The 19,710-nt window shown below is 39.9% G+C and overlaps 1 protein-coding gene across 2 annotated transcripts; it reads right to left on the bottom strand.

The window, feature by feature from the left end:
- Nucleotides 1-5,923: 5,923 nt before the first annotated feature.
- Nucleotides 5,924-14,249, bottom strand: sp3a (sp3a transcription factor). Of its 2 annotated transcripts, XM_018675762.2 has the most exons (7): nucleotides 14,073-14,249; nucleotides 13,614-13,711; nucleotides 13,143-13,238; nucleotides 10,281-11,514; nucleotides 8,767-8,953; nucleotides 8,458-8,654; nucleotides 5,924-7,953 (listed from the first exon to the last, which is right to left on the bottom strand). In XM_018675762.2, exons 1-7 carry the CDS (start codon nucleotides 14,077-14,079, stop codon nucleotides 7,661-7,663), a joined length of 2,112 nt encoding a protein of 703 aa, XP_018531278.1. In that variant the 5' UTR covers nucleotides 14,080-14,249; the 3' UTR covers nucleotides 5,924-7,660. The 2 variants fall into 2 exon arrangements, with proteins under 2 accessions (XP_018531278.1, XP_018531281.1); XM_018675765.2 differs by lacking the exon at nucleotides 13,143-13,238.
- Between the last annotated feature and the right edge of the window lie 5,461 nt (nucleotides 14,250-19,710).

The following is a 19,710-nucleotide window of genomic DNA, read 5'->3' as shown; positions in this document are numbered from 1 at the left end:
AAAGTTCCTCTCCTTCATTTTCAAAGCTGGTCGTTTTGGATCCGGCAAATACTGATATAAGACATGTGTGGGAGGAGGAAGTGAAAACTGAGGGAAAAACATCTGCAAGTCACAGTGAAGTTGCTACAGGCTTGCTTTGCTGAGGCCTTGATCATTTCTGATATTTATAATTTAAAAAGCCTGAACACTACACATTTCTATTGTGGTACTGTTTTTATCTGACAATGGCTGTTACATACTGAGTGAGGAACTTGGATAACTGCACTAAAGGCAAAAAATATATAAATAAATAACACAATATAATTTTAGAGTTAGCATATACAGATTTCACTCACAGCCTCCTGTCTTCTTTGTGACGTTTGGTGATGTCAAACCTTATTGAGACCTGTAGTTAAAGTCATAGTGAGAATATTTTGTCAACAAACCCCAAGCTGTTAAAGAAATCAGATGTCTTTCCATTTGTTTGTTCAGGATAAATGGTACTGAAGCTCGTCCTTATTGCTGAATATCGTAACTGTAAAGACTAGTTGTAAATGTTAATTAGACATGATTTCAGGTGGCTTTGTAATCAGTAAGCTGCATGTGTGTGGTGTCTGTGACCTTCACAGTATTGACTCCTGACCTGTATGTGGTGTAGCTGTGCTCATTTTAACCTACAGCAATTTTCTTAAGGATTGTGCTGATGAAAAAGAAAGATGATAAAAATTACGTTAAAGGTTTTTTTTCATAAAGGCGCATCTTGATTAACTAACTAACAGAAGCAGGCTCCTTTTTTATTCATTTTAATGAACCATTCAATCAGTTTTTTTTCTTACAAAACTTCCTAATGATTATTTTAAGGCTGCACAATCTCACAATCATTCTGAATAACTCAACTAAAATAGAAGATAAATGCCATTCAAATGACTAAACACATATTCTTCATATTCCGACACAGAGAAAATACAGGTAGACCTTTTAGAACATTTTATCTTTTTTTTAGGCAAGCATGGTTCACAATCTGAAAAGTTCAAGTCAGAAACATAGCTGGTAACTGGGGGGCTATTTTGAAAACGTTATGTTTTAGTGTGGACCCCAAAGGCCTGTTAGAGGTTACCTTACTGCTTCAAATCTTAAAGCTGGACTGCCTCCACTCGTGTACGGAGGGGATGCATGATAAAAAAAAAAAGTGAAATAGTTCCACCAAAGTGAAATATCGCTGTAAGTGGGAGTGTCTGGGTTGCTGCGGGGGAACGTTAGAGGAAGTGGTAATGATGACAGCTCTAACTCAGTGCAGGTGCAGTAAAGCATGGCAGGTTGGTCAATTGCCCAGAACCCATTACTTCTCCCTCGAGACCAACCTTGTAATGTGCTAGGTACCTTCTGTAAAGGATTGACCTATTGTCAACAGAGAAATCGCTCAGGTTTTACATTAAGACACAAGCATACCTCACAAGGTTACACAGGCAGGTTAAGACCATGTTAAATGTCTGAGTGTGCTGTTGGTTAACATTATATATCACGCAGGGGAAAAAACAACTTTGAAACACAGTTTGCTTCATTATTAAACCAGTGGAACACTTTCTTTGTCCAGGGAACAGGGGAGTATTATAGATACCAGCAACATATTGTCTGTTTGCATTTCATGGTCGGTCTTGTTGGACAGGTTTAGTATTGGCCTGGTGAGCTGTAGGAGACACTTTGCATTTTGTAAGAGCGCACAAAGCTGGTGAATGTAAGATTCATGATACTGTTTCTCTCTTTGTGAGTGCCTTTACAGGAGCTCTAAACATTTGCAACTCTGCAGGAGATGGGAATAGGATGACCTTGGGTGCCAGATACATCTCTGTTCCTGTGTCATCTTCAGACAGCCACTGTTTGACCACTATCTACCAGATGCATTCTATCCGACACTTGTAACAATAGTGTAAATGGGACGAAAATTGAGCTCACCTTAAAGGCGGACTTCAGTCCTCTTGAAGGCTGAAAGCCCTGGATGAGCCCAGTGCCCAGTGGCAGCTCAGAGTCCTTGTTTTGCTCCCTGAGACGTGTGTAATCAGAGAGAAAGTCCAGCACAGATTACAGTCTTCAATCAGTCAGGGAGGAAAATGATATGTACATCATTGTCTCTGCAGCACATCCCAGGCACTGTCAGCCTGCATGCATATTACCTGTGTCAAAGCTGCCAGGGACATGACGAGAGAAACTGAGAGCCATCACAGAGCCGCCACTCAGGGGGGGTGTCGAGTCTTCGAACGCAGCAGCCAGATTCAGTCTCCATGGGGACTCTACTCTGACCTCCAGGATGTTGTTGACACCATTTAATGTACATTTTCAGACACAAAACGTCTCCTTTCATATCTGAAATCGTTTTCAATGGGCTGAGTAACATCGAAGGCCAGTTCCTGTCACCAAAAGAAAATATTGAACGAACACTTGCAGTTTTTCTCTGACTTGAGTCAGAGGAAGTTGAAGCCATTGTTGCAATTGACCTTGAGGTGCACAAAAGAGACAAAGAGTTATTTGGTACAGTGTGAAAACTATATGTCTGCTGTGAGGAACAGCTAAAAATGATACCTCCTAATCTTCTCACAGATCTCTAACATCATCTTTATCTGTCTACTCACCTTAAAACAGACGCATACTGTGTATGAGAACAAAGGACGATATAATGTGGGAAATTTGATGTAAGTGTCTCACTGCGGGACGATTCAATTTTCACATGTGTTCTGGGGAGAAAAACATACATTCATGACAATAGTGAAACAGCAGGAGAGAAAAATTTTACAATAAGCATGGCAAAGACTGATTGCTCTTGAAATAGACCATAATAAGACCGTAATTTCCCCAAAACAAGAGTGTTTAATTTGAACATCACTTTTGCATATAAGAGGATGATGGAAGATGATTTGCAGCCACACCAACACAACATGGACCATACTTTTCTGCCCAGTGTACAGCTTCAAATTAAACCACTCACCCTGACACCATATATAACCACCTAAAATACATGATAAAGTAGTTTCACAAGCATGCGACTGCTAGCTGTGGCTATCAGGTTTGCATAATAGCTCCCTTGTCCCACACCAGGTATCTGTTCACCTTGAGAAGTCCAGACCTAAACGCAATGTCAACACAAGCACTTTCTAGCTCGACGATTCTGTTTGTCTCCTCTGGTCCTGCTGGGGCTCCAGGGGGAGGTCACCAAATTGTCTCTGGAATAAAAAAAAAAAGAGGCACTGACCTTTGTTAAATTGGCCACATTCAGTAGACAGGGAATATCAGGTTATTGAGTTGATCCATGCTGTGTTTCCTTGCCTGGGGAAAATGATCTGCGCTATTGTCTGTGTTCTGCAGTTGATCAAGGGCAAGAATGTGTCAGGAATGTAGAAACACAAGACACTTTTTTAGAAGTAGTTTCAAATGTCCTAATGGTTTGGGAGAAAAACACCATTAGTACCCTGCTGTAAAAAAAAAAAAAAGAAAATAAGTAGGATAGTGAGTGCTTTTCACTTATGAAGACACTTGCAGTTTATATCCAAAAAGGAAATCAAATAAAGGCTTTATGCTCTAAATTCTGTGAGACAGAAAAGACATATTGTAAATGAATGCAGCTGCAGAAGCCCAACAATTCATTGCACTGTACTTTCAAGTTGTTGATTCCTTGAGAAAGGCAAATAATAGTCATTTTGCAAAATTGCAGGCCTATCCTTCAACAACTGAGGGAAACAGTTAAAATTGGGCAGGGATTGGGAAGAAGCAGCCCTCTCGCTGAAGTATTTTGTATATTTGGGACAGTATAATGAAATAAGTCATTTCTGCCAGCAGTTCACATTACCACCCAACGGTTAAGAACCATAATCCCAATAGCATTTTGAATTCTATCACACATACAGTCGGAAATGTTATTGCATGATTATAGTGTTCCTCTCTCTCTGCAAAGTTATTGTATTTATGCATTTTGCACATGAATTGAAAGAGAAGCTGAGCACCATGTACAATTACACCACTATTCAAACTGAGCTAAAAGAACCAAATAAAAACACACAAACAACTTAAAGTGTAACGATACCTACCTATCACAAAAACACAATACTAAAGCCGCATAATTGAAAAAAGATTTCCTTTTACTCTCCAAAATGCGACTCCAGCCACATTGTGTCTCTGTTCTTTTGCAAAATTTGCTACACATAACATTCAAACCACAAACATAACAAGGAGGAACCAAGAGTGTGCAGCAAAGACATGTTTGTCTCAGCAAATCATAGCCACAAGAAGCTTTAGTTGTCCTCCATCAGTTTAACAACTATACACTGGAGCTACGTCTTCAGATTCATCAACTGGGCCATTTAAAGCTCTGCTCATTCTTCTAGTCTAAGCTGATGCTGACATAAACATGTAAGAACACAAAGAGCGACAACAGTTTGTTGTCAAAGTTGACCTCCAATCCCGGTGGTCGGTTGAAATTAGACTGTGGACTGTGTCATGCGCAGCAGTCACAAGATCTCTCTTCCTCCTTTAACCTGCTGAAGCTGCCGGGGAGGAACACTCACTGATGGCAGCTTTTATCAGTGATGGCCAGAAGAACCATGCCTCTTCTTGTTATGAGGCAATGGCACTTTGTCAAGCAAGACACAGTTATCCTGGTTCTGACACCAGGCAATCACCGTCCATTTCTCAATACACTTCCAATTGCGAGTGGGATTTGCATCATAAAAGCTTAAGTTAAATCAGAAAGAAAAAAAATCTAGAGACAAAAAATATTTCAAGGCACTCACTTTTTTTTCCAAGTCTGCCACACTTCACAACTGGAAAAACCACGATCCTCGACACAGATTGTCCCAGAGGTCTGTGTATCATAGATTTCATTCCTGCAGGGGAGCAAAGATTATTACAATATTCAGATTACCGAGCAGGGGAAATTAATTGGACTAATTAACATACAAGTAAATGATGATACCGTTAACACATTTCATTAACTCAAACTGTCATTCTATGTTCCTGGTGCACTTGGTATTGCATTACAATGAATTGGATTCATTAAATTATGCAAATGAAAGGAACGACAAAACGGACGAGTCCTTTTTAACGTTATAGACCACATTTTCTGACTCGTTTTCAGCAAATTGACTAAGGCTCAAAAAGCATGTGCTTTTCACTCTGATTAACCAGATAAAGCTTTTCACAGACTACCGTTTTAATTATGTTCACAGGACTAAAACCAGGTAGGCTATAATACATTTTAACTCCCTAATGCCGTTGTCTTGAGCCTTAAAGAAAAAATAGCAACAGTACCTAATTAGTAAAATGTCCCATTTAGTGTAAGAGGTAAAGACAGTGATATGGCATGCGTGTGCTGCTGTAGGCTGATAATATCAGGTTGATACATCAAAATATTAAATAATTATTACTATTTTTAGCAAATTATAGGGACAGGAAATGTTGCACAGAGTAATAAAGACAGATCACTTTATCTAAAAGCTTCTCCTTCAATTTCACTCAAATATACACAAATCCAGATCATAAAAAAAGAAGTGTTACCTTTCATGCCTCTGTAAGGTTTGTTCAAAGTCATGAGACAGTCCATTGTTCTCCAGCAGCAGAATATGTTCCTGACATTTCTGTGGTCAATTGAGGGTCCGCGCCTCCTGTTGGCCTCGGTGACTTCTGTCTTCATCTTAGCAGCGCTACATGGGGAAGGTCAAGGGGTCAAACATACCTCTTGTCCCGCTCCCTTGGCTGTAGTGACATCTACTGGACTAGTAACCCAGAGTATAAGCCCTGCGGGGGGGAGAACGAAGCTCTTGGCTGGATGATACATCTTCAAAAAGAGACAAAAGGTTTCAAGTACAAGGAGAAACCCAAACTTGTCTTGTATTGTACATACTCTGCAGACACTGTACATATTTTTAAAAAAGTAAAATAAAGCAAAAGTCAAAGGAAATTCAACTGTAACAGAAAGGTTTATATTGATGTTATATTGACATATTTATACAGAAGATTTGATCGAGGATGAAACTTCAGTGTTTAGTACATAATATGAAGATGATGTTTGAGTGTTTGAATGGCATCTTGCTATCTGACTTAAAGGCTTAAGTATAACTTCCTGAACAGGACCATGAGGAGATGGGTGGAAAAATGAACAAATTACATCGTTTTCATTGAGGGCGGGTGGGGACTGAATATGCCACCAGTACCTTCACTGCTGTGTGTGTACGTGTATTCAATTTAACAATTTAACAGTTGAGGGGAGGGGAAGTTAAAAAATAAAACACATCATGGAACAGGGAAATGCAGCAAACTGTAAATGAAAAGAATCAACATAAAGACAGAAACACTGTACATTTACTGACAATGGATACAAAGCCATTTCTTGGGAAGTATACAAAACATTTTTTATACAAAAGGATTAACAACTAACAAAATGAAAGTGATGAGAACAGTGCTGTTAAAAAGAGTACCATTTTTAGTAATACACAGATTTTTCAACTGCATGATAGGACAGATGTAGCAAGATACTGGTGGAGAATTTTCCAAAACAGGGGGTGTCCTTACCATTAAAAAAAAAAAATGATAATAATAAATCAAAACAAGAAGACATAGAAAGACTCAACAAGCATAGGTAACATGGTGACAGCTTAATTCACCTCAGCTTTTGGTCCATCAAATTACATTTCTTTGCAACACTCCACCATGGTCCAAGAAGCTACAGGGGTGATTTTACTTTACTCATATCACAGTCACAAGTCACCCTGAGTTTGTGGTCAGATTTGGCAATTACCTTCAAAAAATGGCTTTTCTCGTCATATTACAATGCATGTTTTTGTTGTTGTTGTTTTTTGTTTCGTTTTGAAGTTCCCCAAAAAGGTTTAACGAAAACACATCTGAATTACATATAATGGAGCCATATGAAATATTTTGGACTTTTAATATCACAAATGCATTTTCTATGTAAAGCCTAATATAAATAGCGGTTCAGTCAAAATATTTAATAAGCAAATAATGTGTATCATATTAACAGTATATGTTCAAAAGGAATTACAATACAAAATTTTGATTGTTTTTCATTTTCACCTGCAAAATGTAGTCAGTGTGAGCAAAGTTTTTAAAAAATAAATGGAGGAAGGAGGGCTTGCTAATTTTCAAACAGACTGACTGGAAGGAGGACAGTGAAAACAAACAAACACATAACATTAAGAAATTTGCATGGACATAAGCAATAACATTACTTAAGCTGGATAAAATTATCTCTGATTTAGTCTTTGCTAAAGGAAATATGGAGCAAACCTTCCTTACCAAGGACATCATCAGAATACCATCAACAAAAGGCGAGGAGAAAAATCTCTCAACTTACCAATAATTTTTCATGAAAAACACATTATTAACAAATAAGTAGATTCAAAACAAAATGGCATCCTACATTTCCAACTACACAATATTGTACAAAATAAGGCATTTCCTTGTGTGTTTACTGCAATGTCTTTTTCCACCGTTTTCTTTCTTTAGTCTCTTACGCTAGTTTTTCCTCAGTATAAACTGAGTAGGGACATGAACTGACTATTTCTGTGTTAAAATATATATATATTTATAATTTTAGCTTTTTCTTCAAAACTTGAATAAAAATGCAGGTAGGAGTATACAGTATGAGAGAGTTTGTACAAGTTCATACGTGGAGTGGAAATCACTCCATGACTTCACTGGCTGCTACTGTGGTGACAAGCTGGAGAGGAATCTCCGCATTGGCCAGGATGTCCTGGGCGGTGCTGGAGCCCTGCTGGATGTTGGTGAGGATGAGGGTGGTCCCGCCTGCGGTGGTGATGATACTGTCTGAGGACCCTGCGGATTCCATCGAGGCCACCACTGAGGCACCAGAGTTCACACCTTTTTTGTTCTGATGAGTTTTAATGTGCTTCGCCAGGTGGTCGCTCCGCATGAAGCGCTTGGAACATTCTGGGCAGACAAACTTCTTCTCTCCTGCCAGAGAGAAAATATAGTTTGAAAGATAAACAGTTTGATGCTGAATACATTTAGAGAGGTTCAAACATTCGATCTACCTGGAGGATGTTTCATAGGTAGGGAGATGAGGTTAAGATGGTGGTTCTATTTACTTGTTTCCACAATTAAATTTCCGTTGAATAGAGAATCCAGTGGATGAAGATAAAAAACAAAAGCTACACCTCACTACTTGCATTTCTGTTACATAATCTGATGTTAACAAATCTTGCAAATTACAGTGCAGAACAAGCTGTTTAACCATTCTGAACTGGAAAATTAACAGCAAGTCTGTGAAATCTGGATATGTTTTTAACAGTGGTCTTCAATCCTAACCTGACATTTTACACCTAAATCCAGGGGGGTGGGGACACACACTGTTATTTCTTGCGTGACTCACACTTTGCAGGGCACAAATTAACACATTTTACTGATTTTACTGATGTTTTCCTGACGTGCAAACACTGAGGGAGCAAAAAAGGGCACCTGTGTGTGTTCTCCTGTGTCTCTGCAGCTCGTCGCTGCGTGTGAACCTCTTCCCACAGAACATCCAGCTGCAAACAAAAGGTCGCTCCCCTGAATGCCAGCGCAGGTGTGCTCGCAGGTGCGAAGTCTTTCCATATACTTTCCCACAGCCTGCGATGTGGCAGATGTGCTGCTTCTTTTTCCCCATGCTGGATCCCCTGAGACACACATGCACTGCCAGTTAGGGTCCCTATATGTCTAATTTTCCGTGCAGAGAGCCAGTTATGTGTGGAGCGTGGAGAGAGAAAACAACAAGTCAGGCTTACTCACCTCCCACCTGACTCCTTACAGTTGGGGCAAGTACAAGCTACTCTACGCAGCCTTTTGCCCTCTTGGCCCAACTGATCTTCATCCTCCACCAGCCTGACGCGAAGATGGGACAGATCGCTTGTGTTCAGGGTGGAGTCTGTGCTCAGCTGCCAGTCTCCAGAGTCTGGCTCTTCCTTTATCTGAATGTCTGAAATTAATGTGTATGTTAAAAAGCCTGAACAGTGAGGGGTGTTTTATAAGAGTGTGTGACTGACAGCATGGCAGCAAATTTCACAAGTAAGACTCCATTTTAAGCACAGTGATAAAATAATTAGTTGATTGACAGAAAACGTATCAGTGGCAATTTTGATAATTAATTAAACGTACCCTGTTGACTTTTTGGGCCACATGAGTGGCAGAAAATTGATGGATGGACTTTGCTACAATCAAAAACTTCATTATAATGTCTTGATAGCTGTAATTACACAAAAAATTAAACATAAAGTGGCTTTAAAAATACACACAATGTATTTTATGGAAACACTGCATGTAATAGAATGTTTACAATGAAAACTCTAAATGTTTAGGCAAAAAATCAGCCAAAAAATATCAAGTCTTTGCTGTTAATAGCTTTTAAAATATGATGATTTCATTTAACTGTAAATTCAGGAATGCTGTCTGACTGCTGGGCAGGCAAATTAAGCAACTGTTGATTTGCATTTGTCATTAATTTATGGACTAAACTATAGACTGTTTTCACAGCAGACACTCTGACTTGTCATACTGAGAAAAGCACAGGTATAATTAATAACATTAAGGATGGCTCTGCTCTGTTTAAGTGCCCCAGTAAGTCATGACATTGAGCCAGCATGAACAATACCAGGATCCTGAAACTGCAGCACATAAACAGAATTCAGTTATGACTGATTTTATTATTTACACATGTGCTTTTCCCACTGTGACATATCAGAAGGTGTTCTGTGAAAAGGGTCTGTTGATTGATAAACTGAAAACAAATTGATTAAATTACAATAAAAATAACCTTGACTTAAATCCTTACAACAGTTGAGATATTAAAAAGCCAAATAAGACAAGACAATAATAAGACAAGAGCCCTGACAGAGTACACAGATGTCATCACAAATAAATTTCCTTTCACAATCACTGTGTTAGTACAATAATTGCAATAATTAATTACGGAAGAGCATCTTTAGAGTAAGCTGTAAAGACGGACTCTTCTGAAAGATGTCAAAGTGGCAGGATTTTTAAATGGAAATGCAAAAAAATGAAAATTATGAAGACCCATGCTCATTTAAAGATGGGAGGAGGTCACCTGACTCCATGTACTAATATGAACAATGAAAGTCTGATTTGTTCCGTCCCAACAAATGCATCAAAGCTAATTAGAGAGTTGTGTAGATGTCAGTACGTACATGCCTACACATTCCTGAGAGAAGACACTGTTGGTGAAAACACCTGTGTGATTTTCAGGCTGTTTCCTGTGTGTATTCTTACAGTAAAAAGAGCTACTGTACCTCCAGGGGCGTCTGTGTCTCCTTCCTGTTGGGCCACTGAGTTCACCGTCACTGTCTGCAGGTTGGGGATCTGTCCTGTGCTGATGCTGACCGGACTGGAACCCAGTGACAGGGTCTGGACTGGAGCCAGGGTTATCTGCTGGGGTGGTGTGGTGGGCAGCTGGAGGTTTTGCAGATTCTGCACCCCCTGCACCTGAAAGGTCTGCCACTGTATCTGACCCGATGGCGTGACTGTCTGGGCTTGGATGATGAAGGTCCCCGGGTTGATCAGCTGCACGTTTTGCAGGCTCTGCCCGCCTGTCGCCACTGACTGCATCACCTGACCATTGGTGGTCTGAACAGGCACCTGCTGCAGCTGGATGATGGGCGGGGCTGAGGACACCTGTATACTCTGCTCCTGATTTTGATGGATGAAGCCTTCTTGGAGACCAGAGCTCGAGTTGGCTTGGTCTGTGGCCACTGATGACAGCAGACCTGATTCATTTGCTGAAACATGTAGCTGAGAGGAAGACGTTGGCACAAAAATCTCAGGATTTGCATTTGAGTCACTGACTGGTATTGTCTGTGAGAGGTGATCATCTGCCTTCACCTGACTCTCTGAGCCATCCACAGGCTGACTTGCCATAATTAGCTGGCCATCAGCAGTGACCCCTGTTGCTATAGTCTGAGCTCCAGACAGGCCCAGGGAGTCCAAGTCCACACTGTTAATAGGAACAAAAGTAATGTTCCCAGGCAAACCCACAGGCACATTAGCAACAACCTGACCCTGGTTGTTGAAAGTGGAGCTGCCAATAGAAACCCCCTGGATCTGCTGGACATTACCAGTCTGTGATATGAGGTTCTGGTTGTTATTAAGGATGTTTGCAGTTGATGTAACACTAAGACTCTGGCTACCATCAGGCAAGATCTGAATCTGCCCCGTGGCATCCTGAGTCAGAGTCGCTCCCTCCACGCCAGACGTGGAGAAGCTCAGCTGTCCATCTGCTGTCTGAATCTGAGGAATTACTTGGTACTGAATGTTAGGCACTGTATTGGCATTGGAGGTGGCCGTTCCCGACGTCACAAAGATTGGCTGACTTTGTAAGTTCTGGAGAGGAACAACATACTGTCCATTTGATGTTAATATTCCTTGACTTTGGATTTGTATCATTGCAGATTCATCCTTTGCTGCTGTTGTGGGTGTTAACACCTCCCATTTCTCAGTCCCAGTAAGCTGAGTAGATGGATCAGAAGTCTGTGAAAGAAAATGATTGACATTAAAAAATTATCTCAAAGTATCTGTTGTTAATGAAATAGATTAAGCAAAGCATAGCACTTACTCAGACATGTAGTTGCAGCCTACTTTTTACAGAGAAATTGAGTTGGCATTTGGCCCAATATTTTGAAGGGAAAATGGTGCTAGCAGTTCACACAATCAGCATCAGAAATATCGGGAGGCAAAATGAGCAAATGGGCAAAATTCATTGGGTCAGTTGAAGCTGAGAGGGCAGGAAATTTAGAGTTCAACTTTTAGGTCGACACTGATATGCCACAAATCAAAACAAAGAAAAAGTCACAACTGAGGTCTGATGGTAACAGCTCATTCATTGGACAGTATCAGAGGTCTGTTTATCATCTGGTCTGCAGAAGCTCATGCTACACCTGAATAAACTTAAAGGTTTGATTTATCTTCTCTGGTTGTCAGAAACAACTTTTCAGGCATATTGGGGCATTTGTCTGATCCACACCAGATCTGTAAATCTCATCAATCAAAATTAACCAGAGCGACTGGGTGCTCAAACAGGTGCTATATGAACACAACCAGATAGAGACCTAAGAGCCTTCTTATCACTGCCATTCTACCACAGCTGTAATTAAGTGTAAGTAATTTACTATAAATACAAACTCAACTCCACTGCAGTTGCTTTAAAAACCTTTCAGTAGCTCTCACTTGCTTCGTGCCTGTTGTCAGACTGTGTTTTGGTCTCATCTGATTTTGATGGAGAAACTGAGAAGCCTTTAGCAATTCTATGCAGTCAGTCTCGATATATTGATTCCATGGGACTGACTAGAAATGGAACCAAAACACAGCATAACAAACCTCTTTTGAAAAATGAAAACCAAAGCTTGCCAGCAGAGTATATTATATAGTATATTAAACTAAATCTTTTTTTCTTAAGCAACAAGAAATACCATATGTGCTGTTTTGTATGCAATTTTCATTATTATTAAAACATATCACGACTGAAAAACATCTTATCAACAAAAGCAAAAAAACAAGACCTTAAATCCTGATTCATTTGGCTCTTTAAACGCTACCTACTCACACAGTTGCTGATAAAAGCACACATGCAAAACCAAATCAACATTAGGACCCTGTCAAACGGCATCTTCACCTCCATCACCTAATCTTGACTCACTAAAGAACTTAATCTTCCCTGATGCAATTCTGGTTCATGGTTGATGTTGCTGTTTTATCAGAGCGCATAAGCTTGAAGCATTGGAACAAGTTATCAGCAGGGTAAAATACATCATATATGTAAGTTTAGCTGCACTGCATTTCCTAGTAATAAATGCATCTGCTTTCAATGTGTCACAAATGGGGACCACTTATATTTACCTCCAGTCAATGTAGTCTATCAAAGATCTGTCATGCCCAAAGGATATGGGATGCCCTTGCTGAGTCTGTTTCTATAGTTAAAATGATAAAAGCATTCCTGTTGCAGCAATAAGATATCCTCCTATGATGATGCCATAATTCAGAGGCTATAATACCATGAAAGCAAGTGCAAGCCACACTCCCACCACCAATTTTGCTCAGCTGTGATTGAAGGCTTCACTTCTGCTGTGGCTGTGTCGGATCTAGCAGAGGTGCCGACTTACCACATCAGCGGCAGCACCTCTGTCCACCTCTGACGACGGTGACCCAACCTTAGTGCATGTGGTTGCTAGCAGGTCAAGGGGTGACGGCTGAGAGTCCTACCCGCAATGGGCGAATTTAAAAGGAAGAAAGTGGGTGGCCATTAGTCTGGGCCACATAGAAAGTGTGACTTATTGCTAAAGAGCAAAGTCTGATGTTTTGACGTTAAAGGACTTTTTGACCCTGTGTTGGTTGAGCCCCCCCAGGCAGCACCCAGGATAACAGCCTGGAGTTTTAGTCTGTTTCTTCTATCTTAGCAAAAGAGGCGGGATCTGAAAGCAGCCTGAGAGGAAGTGTTGCCTGGGAGGTTCAAATCAGGGTACAATACCCCCCTCCGAGTTTGAAATGTGTGAACTCCAGTAAGCGCCACTCAGTCACTGAAAACGAAGCGGCGACGTTTAATGAGAGTCACAATCTCGAAAGTGAAAGCTTACCTGGCTGCCTCTGCCTTCCTCCTGCTGCAGAAAGTCGCTTTGACTGCTGTCCACGTCCAAGGCAGCCATATCTCCTGGTTTCATTGGCTGTTCTGGAGCTGTGTAGTGAAAAACATTTAGCTAACAGAGTGGGAGCAGCAGAGGCTAACGTTAGCTAAACAAATCTGACATTCGCATAATATCTGTAACGTTGATATAACGTCAGTACACTAGCCAACACACAATTTACAACTAGTGCTACTAACCTCCACGAAGAAAACAGCGATGTAGAGATGATTAGTTAAAGGAAAACTGACCAGTGTTAAGCTAGTTAGCTGCTAATGCTAACTTAGCCGGCGGTGATTAGCATTATCACCGACAGGCTTCCCTGCTAGCCTCCTAGCGAGCTAATGTAGCCAAAGGATGCCCGAAGTAGCTTGTTAGCCTCCGAGGCTGAAGAGTAAGACAGATGTTACATACCAGTCATTGCGTGACTTGTCGTGAAACGGAGAGTCCTGATAGTCACAAGCCACCGGACATGATCAGCAAATTATATTGATTGTATACGCGTAGAAAATAAGGTGATAACTGTCAGATTTCTTTGTATTTTGATTGACGGGCGGTGGGTAACACAAAGGGTGGGGCCTCCACTGTTGACTGGGAGTGTTTGCGTCACAAACAGGAAATCCCGCCGTTCTTCATCAAGGTGATTGGTCACTCGCTTTGCACACCGTGTTATTATTGGTCAGTCGACATGTCAGTCATCCTTTGCTGGCCTCTTCCTGTTTATGATGCATTTTCAGTTTTACAGTATTAGCGTTGGTGGTAGCGGGGATAGAATTTACAGCGTTTTACTTTTAGTTGCATTACTTTTAGTTGAATCAGACCCTGCAGTGATACGGCTGCTTGTAACCTTTGTATTGTGCAAAACAAAAAGCAGAGTAATAGAAATTTACACACAGAGGTGCAGTCATATTATCTGTCAAAATACATGGGATTTTAACTTGGCATTTAACCTAGGAGTACTGTGACTAACACGAAGCATCAGTCCACTAAATATCCCGTCACATGACAACTTTTACCACTCAGATGATCCCACTCCTTTAACATCAACAGTAAACCATAAAACCACAGACATGCGCCCATTCCCTCATAGGTTGTTACCTTTTTTGCCACATATTCCAATTTATAGGCTGTATGTCTTTAAAATACACTTTTGCAAGTACTGGACTATTGATCAATAAGATGTTGTACATAACTTCAAATGTTTCAAGAGTGCATATGAGAAATTCAAGTATTTAACAACAGCATGCTTTAGCACCTGGTAAAAACTTTTTGGGGATGTCTTTATCAAGTGTTGGGATCCTAAAGCCATTCCAACAATTTTACTTATCAGATTTGAGATGATAGGCGGATAGTTAAATAGATGGATGGATGATATACATGGGAAGAGAGAACAGACACAAAAACAGATAAATTTGCATATCAAATTAAAATGTCAGCAGTAGTTGAATGAATAAAGTAATCAAAGCTGATGGTAGTTCAACTTGTGTCATTTATACATCCACTATTTTTATATTTTCATCATCTTCAAGGTGTTAACAAAGGAATCTAACTAAATTTACCAGAAATAAACATTTAAAAATGAGCAATGGTGAAAAAATAACAAAATAACTGCTACAATGTAACTAAATATAAGGTTTGAAAGTCTATTATTGCACTCAGCAGTTAGTTCTTAGTTAGCTCTTAGTTTGCTTGGTGGTTTGGAGGGAAAGGGGGTGGGTTTATTTAACTCTCTGGGTGTGGTTAAAAGGGCAGCAGGTGATTTCAGGTAAGGCTGGGCCTTAAAACTTGATATAACATGTGCTGTCTCTTTAAAAAAAAATCTGTACAAGTCACTGACTGGAATGTAACATAAGGTATTGGATTGCCTTATATTAAAAACTGAGTTGGTGGCCTGCTGTGAGAGAATGTAATTAATAGAGGAAACGCTGAAATGTATAATGACATTCACATAGAAGTGAATGTATTAAATGTAGATCAGTCCAGTGGATTAGATCAATGCTTCACTATTTTTACTCTAGTAATGGCACTGATAGGTCAAAATTTGACTCTATCATACTCTATTCTGCCACAATGCCAAATATGCTCGCTCTTCTGTGTTTTTGAAAACTTGTGAATTAGAAAGTAATCAGCAATTGAGTTTTAAGATGTGATGATTACTTGAACAAAGCAAGACACAATCTGAGTTTGCATTTGACGGGATTTCTTCCCCTCCATCTGATTGTGCACATTACGACTTTGTGAAAGTGCATTGAAATGAGAGCCCGCATACCTATTGTACCTGCTCTGTGCCTGTGATGCTATCAGGGCCCCACTTCTGAGTATTATTTGTGGTGTGTCAGTTCCTCACAGTGCACGACCGCAGTGAGGCTATTTCTCTCAACCTTCAATTCAAACTTGGCCCATTACAGCCAGACTACAAAAGCACTTTCCGTGCACTCAGGAGCTCACGGCAGTGAATGGTGGATATTTCCAATCACTCTGCTGTCAATCCAAGTGTCAGGTAAACACAGGCCAATGGAAACAGCTTTAGAAAAACCTTGCAGCTATGTCTGTCTTACTCCAGGAGTCCTTGGAAACGTATCAACAATTTCTACAAAGACCTACAAGTTAAAGGGAAAAGTCAAATATCCTGAGAGCAACACAAATGCAATACCCTGGTGGAGACTGTGGCCTACATGAGACAACTGTTTGTCCTCAGACCCGTGAGTGTTGTCTCCAGCTAGAGCTGCAAACAAAGGAAATGAGAATGTATTGACAGACCTTGTATTCACCTCATGAGAGGAATCTGTGAAGTCTGTGGAGCAATTACCCAGTAGGAGTTACATCTATAAGGATTCAGTGTGATAGATATAACTGTAAATAGGGGCATCTATGACCATCTCACTGCATGTCACAGACCTAGCCTTTAGTTTTCTTTTAGTATTATAGCAGGGAAATGCAATACAAACTCCTGTGCTTTATTTACAAATTTGCAAGCAATTATGAATGTGAAATTGTAAGTTAAACATTATTATTCAGGGCAAAAGCCTCTTCTCAATACCTTCCAGAAGTCGACATTGTTGTTGTTGCAGCACAGTGCAGAAATTTGAAGGATAAGAAGAGTAATTGAGTGAGTCCACAATGGCTCTGAGTGTTTCAGATTAACATATTGACAGTTGTTTTCATGACGGTCAGTTGGAGAGAGAGTGACCCCACAGAGAGAAACTGCCCTGCTGGAGGCACCTTGTGGGACACTGTAAATGGGACCTGAGAGAGAAAATTGAAACTGGTGCTGCATGGAGAAATGTGGACAGAATATCAAATGTGAGTTATAGACAGCTCTGAAGCACTTGAGACAGGAACGATCCTACTGGTCTTTGTCTGAGGTACAGAGAATTAACTGTAAATAACTGAGGAAGACAATGCATGAAAGTAAGTTTTACTGTGGAAGTTCACCATCTATGTATTTAATATAGAGTTTTCGGGCACACTCAAAATCAGATAATAACTAATAAGACTTAGTATTAAATGTACTGTAAGAGGGCATAGCAGCCCTGAGAAGTGAATCCATCCATCCATCCATTATCTTAACCGCTTATCCTTAAGGGTGGGGGTGGGGGGTGGAGCAGCTGACATTGGGCGAGAGGTGGGACAAAACATGAGAAACATGAGGAACATGAGGAACATGAGGAACATGAGAAGTGAATAAATACAGTAAATAATGAATTCCTCTATGTGCAGAGATAGATTATGTGTGTCTGTGAATAAATATGTCAACATGTATAGCATATACAGCCCGAATGGATTGAACAAGTGACAATAAAAAGTATAAATTATAAGTATAAATATTCATACTATAACCCTGTATCACATATCACAGTATGTGTATACATATCACAGTATGTGATACAGAGTTACTGGATAACACATAGCTGCTTTAACTGTTTATTGTTTACTATTATGGCATATGTAAAAAGAAACAGAAACATTTCAGGGCCTAAAACATATTTTACTGCACGTTTGACAAAAAAAAAACACTCGACCTGTTTTATCAAATGTAGGCCCAAAAAAGTCATTTTTGTAACAGCAACAACTGCAACAGAGAAACTAAATTTGTCAGCCTTAAGTTATGATTTAAACACACACTCTCAGGGACTCCTCTGAGCTGTTTATGGTCGTTCTCTCTTTCAACATTGTACTGGCAGTGTTTTAGCACTCTGACGGAGAAAGCAATAAATCACAAAACTAAGCTCTGTTGTGATAGTTACGACAGGAATGGGAGGAAATTGTTGCATAAACCCTAATACGTGAACATGAAATGTTATTTTAGTCAAGTCCTGATTCTATATTGATTTCATGCCTATTCTGTGTACAGTATATAGCACAAGTGTCAGACAGAGAAGTCACACAATGGTGATAATTACAGCATGGCAACATTTTTATTGTCATCCAAAATAGAGATAATTTCCTCTCTGTAATAATATGATACAATAAGTTTATAATAAACACTGAATTTCCCAACACAATCCCTTGTGCATAGTTACTGCTCTGAAAAATGCCTCAGTTATTTATATGTTTATTTGTTATAACTCATACATTCTTTTTTTTATATTCTTCAAAGGCCTTTGGTGTGCATGTGATTTACAGCAGCAGGCCTCGGTCTGTTTTGTTGGGTGTGTGTTTTAAAGCGAGCTTTCCACTCTGTGCCCCTCTTGGTTTGATGCCACTGTGGTTTGCCTCAGGGCAGAGTGGCACCGCTTGATTGATGGTGCTGACAGAACATTTGTACCAACAGAGAATCTGTCACATTTCTGGACTCTTTTTATTTCTCCAAGAGACTAAACCAGTTAGACTGCTTTTACAATCCATCTACATCACATGATAACATTCATTAATAATTTCATATGAATCTGAATCTGAATTTTCATTATAAACCGCTGGTTATGTTTGCATGTATACTCTGACATATGTCTCATAATGTCAGGACAGAAAGGACACCCAATGAGTTTATAACTCATTCATTCTTACCTCTCCTGTGACAGAAAAATTATTGGTATCGAAACCCGAGACTTTGTTTTGGTGTTTTGTTGCTATACAACATCTGTGTGATTCTAAATAGCTTTATTACTTGCTCTGAAATGATTTATTGTCACTTTATGAAAAACAAAATGCTCCACGACCCAGACCACTGGGAACAACTCGTCAAATCCCTGAGCCTCAAGACTACGGCATATGAATAATCTTCTATGTGGGGTTTAAGGTTGGCCAACGCCACCACCACCCCGAGAAGAATGCAAAAACAGTTTGGTCTCATGCCCCCATTGTGCTCTCCAGAGGATTTGTATGGTTTCACTTAGAAAACAGTCGGCTGAAAACAGCCTGTTGTTGTACAGAGAACAGTGTATGGGTGTAAATGTTGGTAGCAGCAACTTCCTTGATCTGCTGCATGAAATTTGTTTGAGTGATTAAAATCAGTGGTTAATGCTAAAGCTACCAAGAAAAGAAAGCTTAATGTTATTTGATACATATGTTGTCGTCCGTCTTTCATTCCATCTCACCACAATAAACACTATCCTATATTTTGCCACTGATCTCAAACCTTAAAGACTATAATCCACCTTATTTCCATGACAAACACTGTGCTTTGTAGTGCTAGTGCCGGCTCGGATCCATAAACCATCCTATCCAAAACTTGGATATGCAATACTATCTCTGTAAAATGACCATTTTTATTCAATCTTTTTGTTCCCATCAAAAGGCCATTTTGTTCTCTGCAGTCTTAATGGTTACAAGATATTCAGCAAAGCACTGCTGATCTACAGCTCTTTGCCGGGACTCCCACGGAGAATACAATCTTACTTTGGAGCACTGCGGCTGCAGCCATACAATTCCATCAGCATAAACGCTTCACAAACACTTACACACAAAATATAGGGGCAAGAAAAACACTACTTCAGACAACAGGAATCGTTTTCTGGTTGTGCTTGCGGATTGCGTCAACTTCTATTTTCATGCTATACAGAATATCCTAAAATGTAGACTTCTTTTGTGAAAAGATGCTTTGAATGAATAT

Source organism: Lates calcarifer, linkage group LG1 (genome assembly GCF_001640805.2).
Source record: "Lates calcarifer isolate ASB-BC8 linkage group LG1, TLL_Latcal_v3, whole genome shotgun sequence".
Taxonomy (NCBI): domain Eukaryota; kingdom Metazoa; phylum Chordata; class Actinopteri; family Centropomidae; genus Lates; species Lates calcarifer.
Note: the sequence above shows the minus strand (reverse complement) of the source record. Positions and strands in the feature narration are given on the sequence as shown.

What these genes read in the sequence shown, in the direction of transcription:
- sp3a (XM_018675762.2), bottom strand. An exon ending in GAGGTGCTGCCGCTGATGTG is followed by an intron (nt 11,515 to 13,142) that starts GTAAGTCGGCAC and finishes TTTCTTTCACAG; the next exon opens with ACTTCTGATCCATCTACTCA. An exon ending in AGACACAGACGCCCCTGGAG is followed by an intron (nt 8,954 to 10,280) that starts GTACAGTAGCTC and finishes CATTAATTTCAG; the next exon opens with ACATTCAGATAAAGGAAGAG.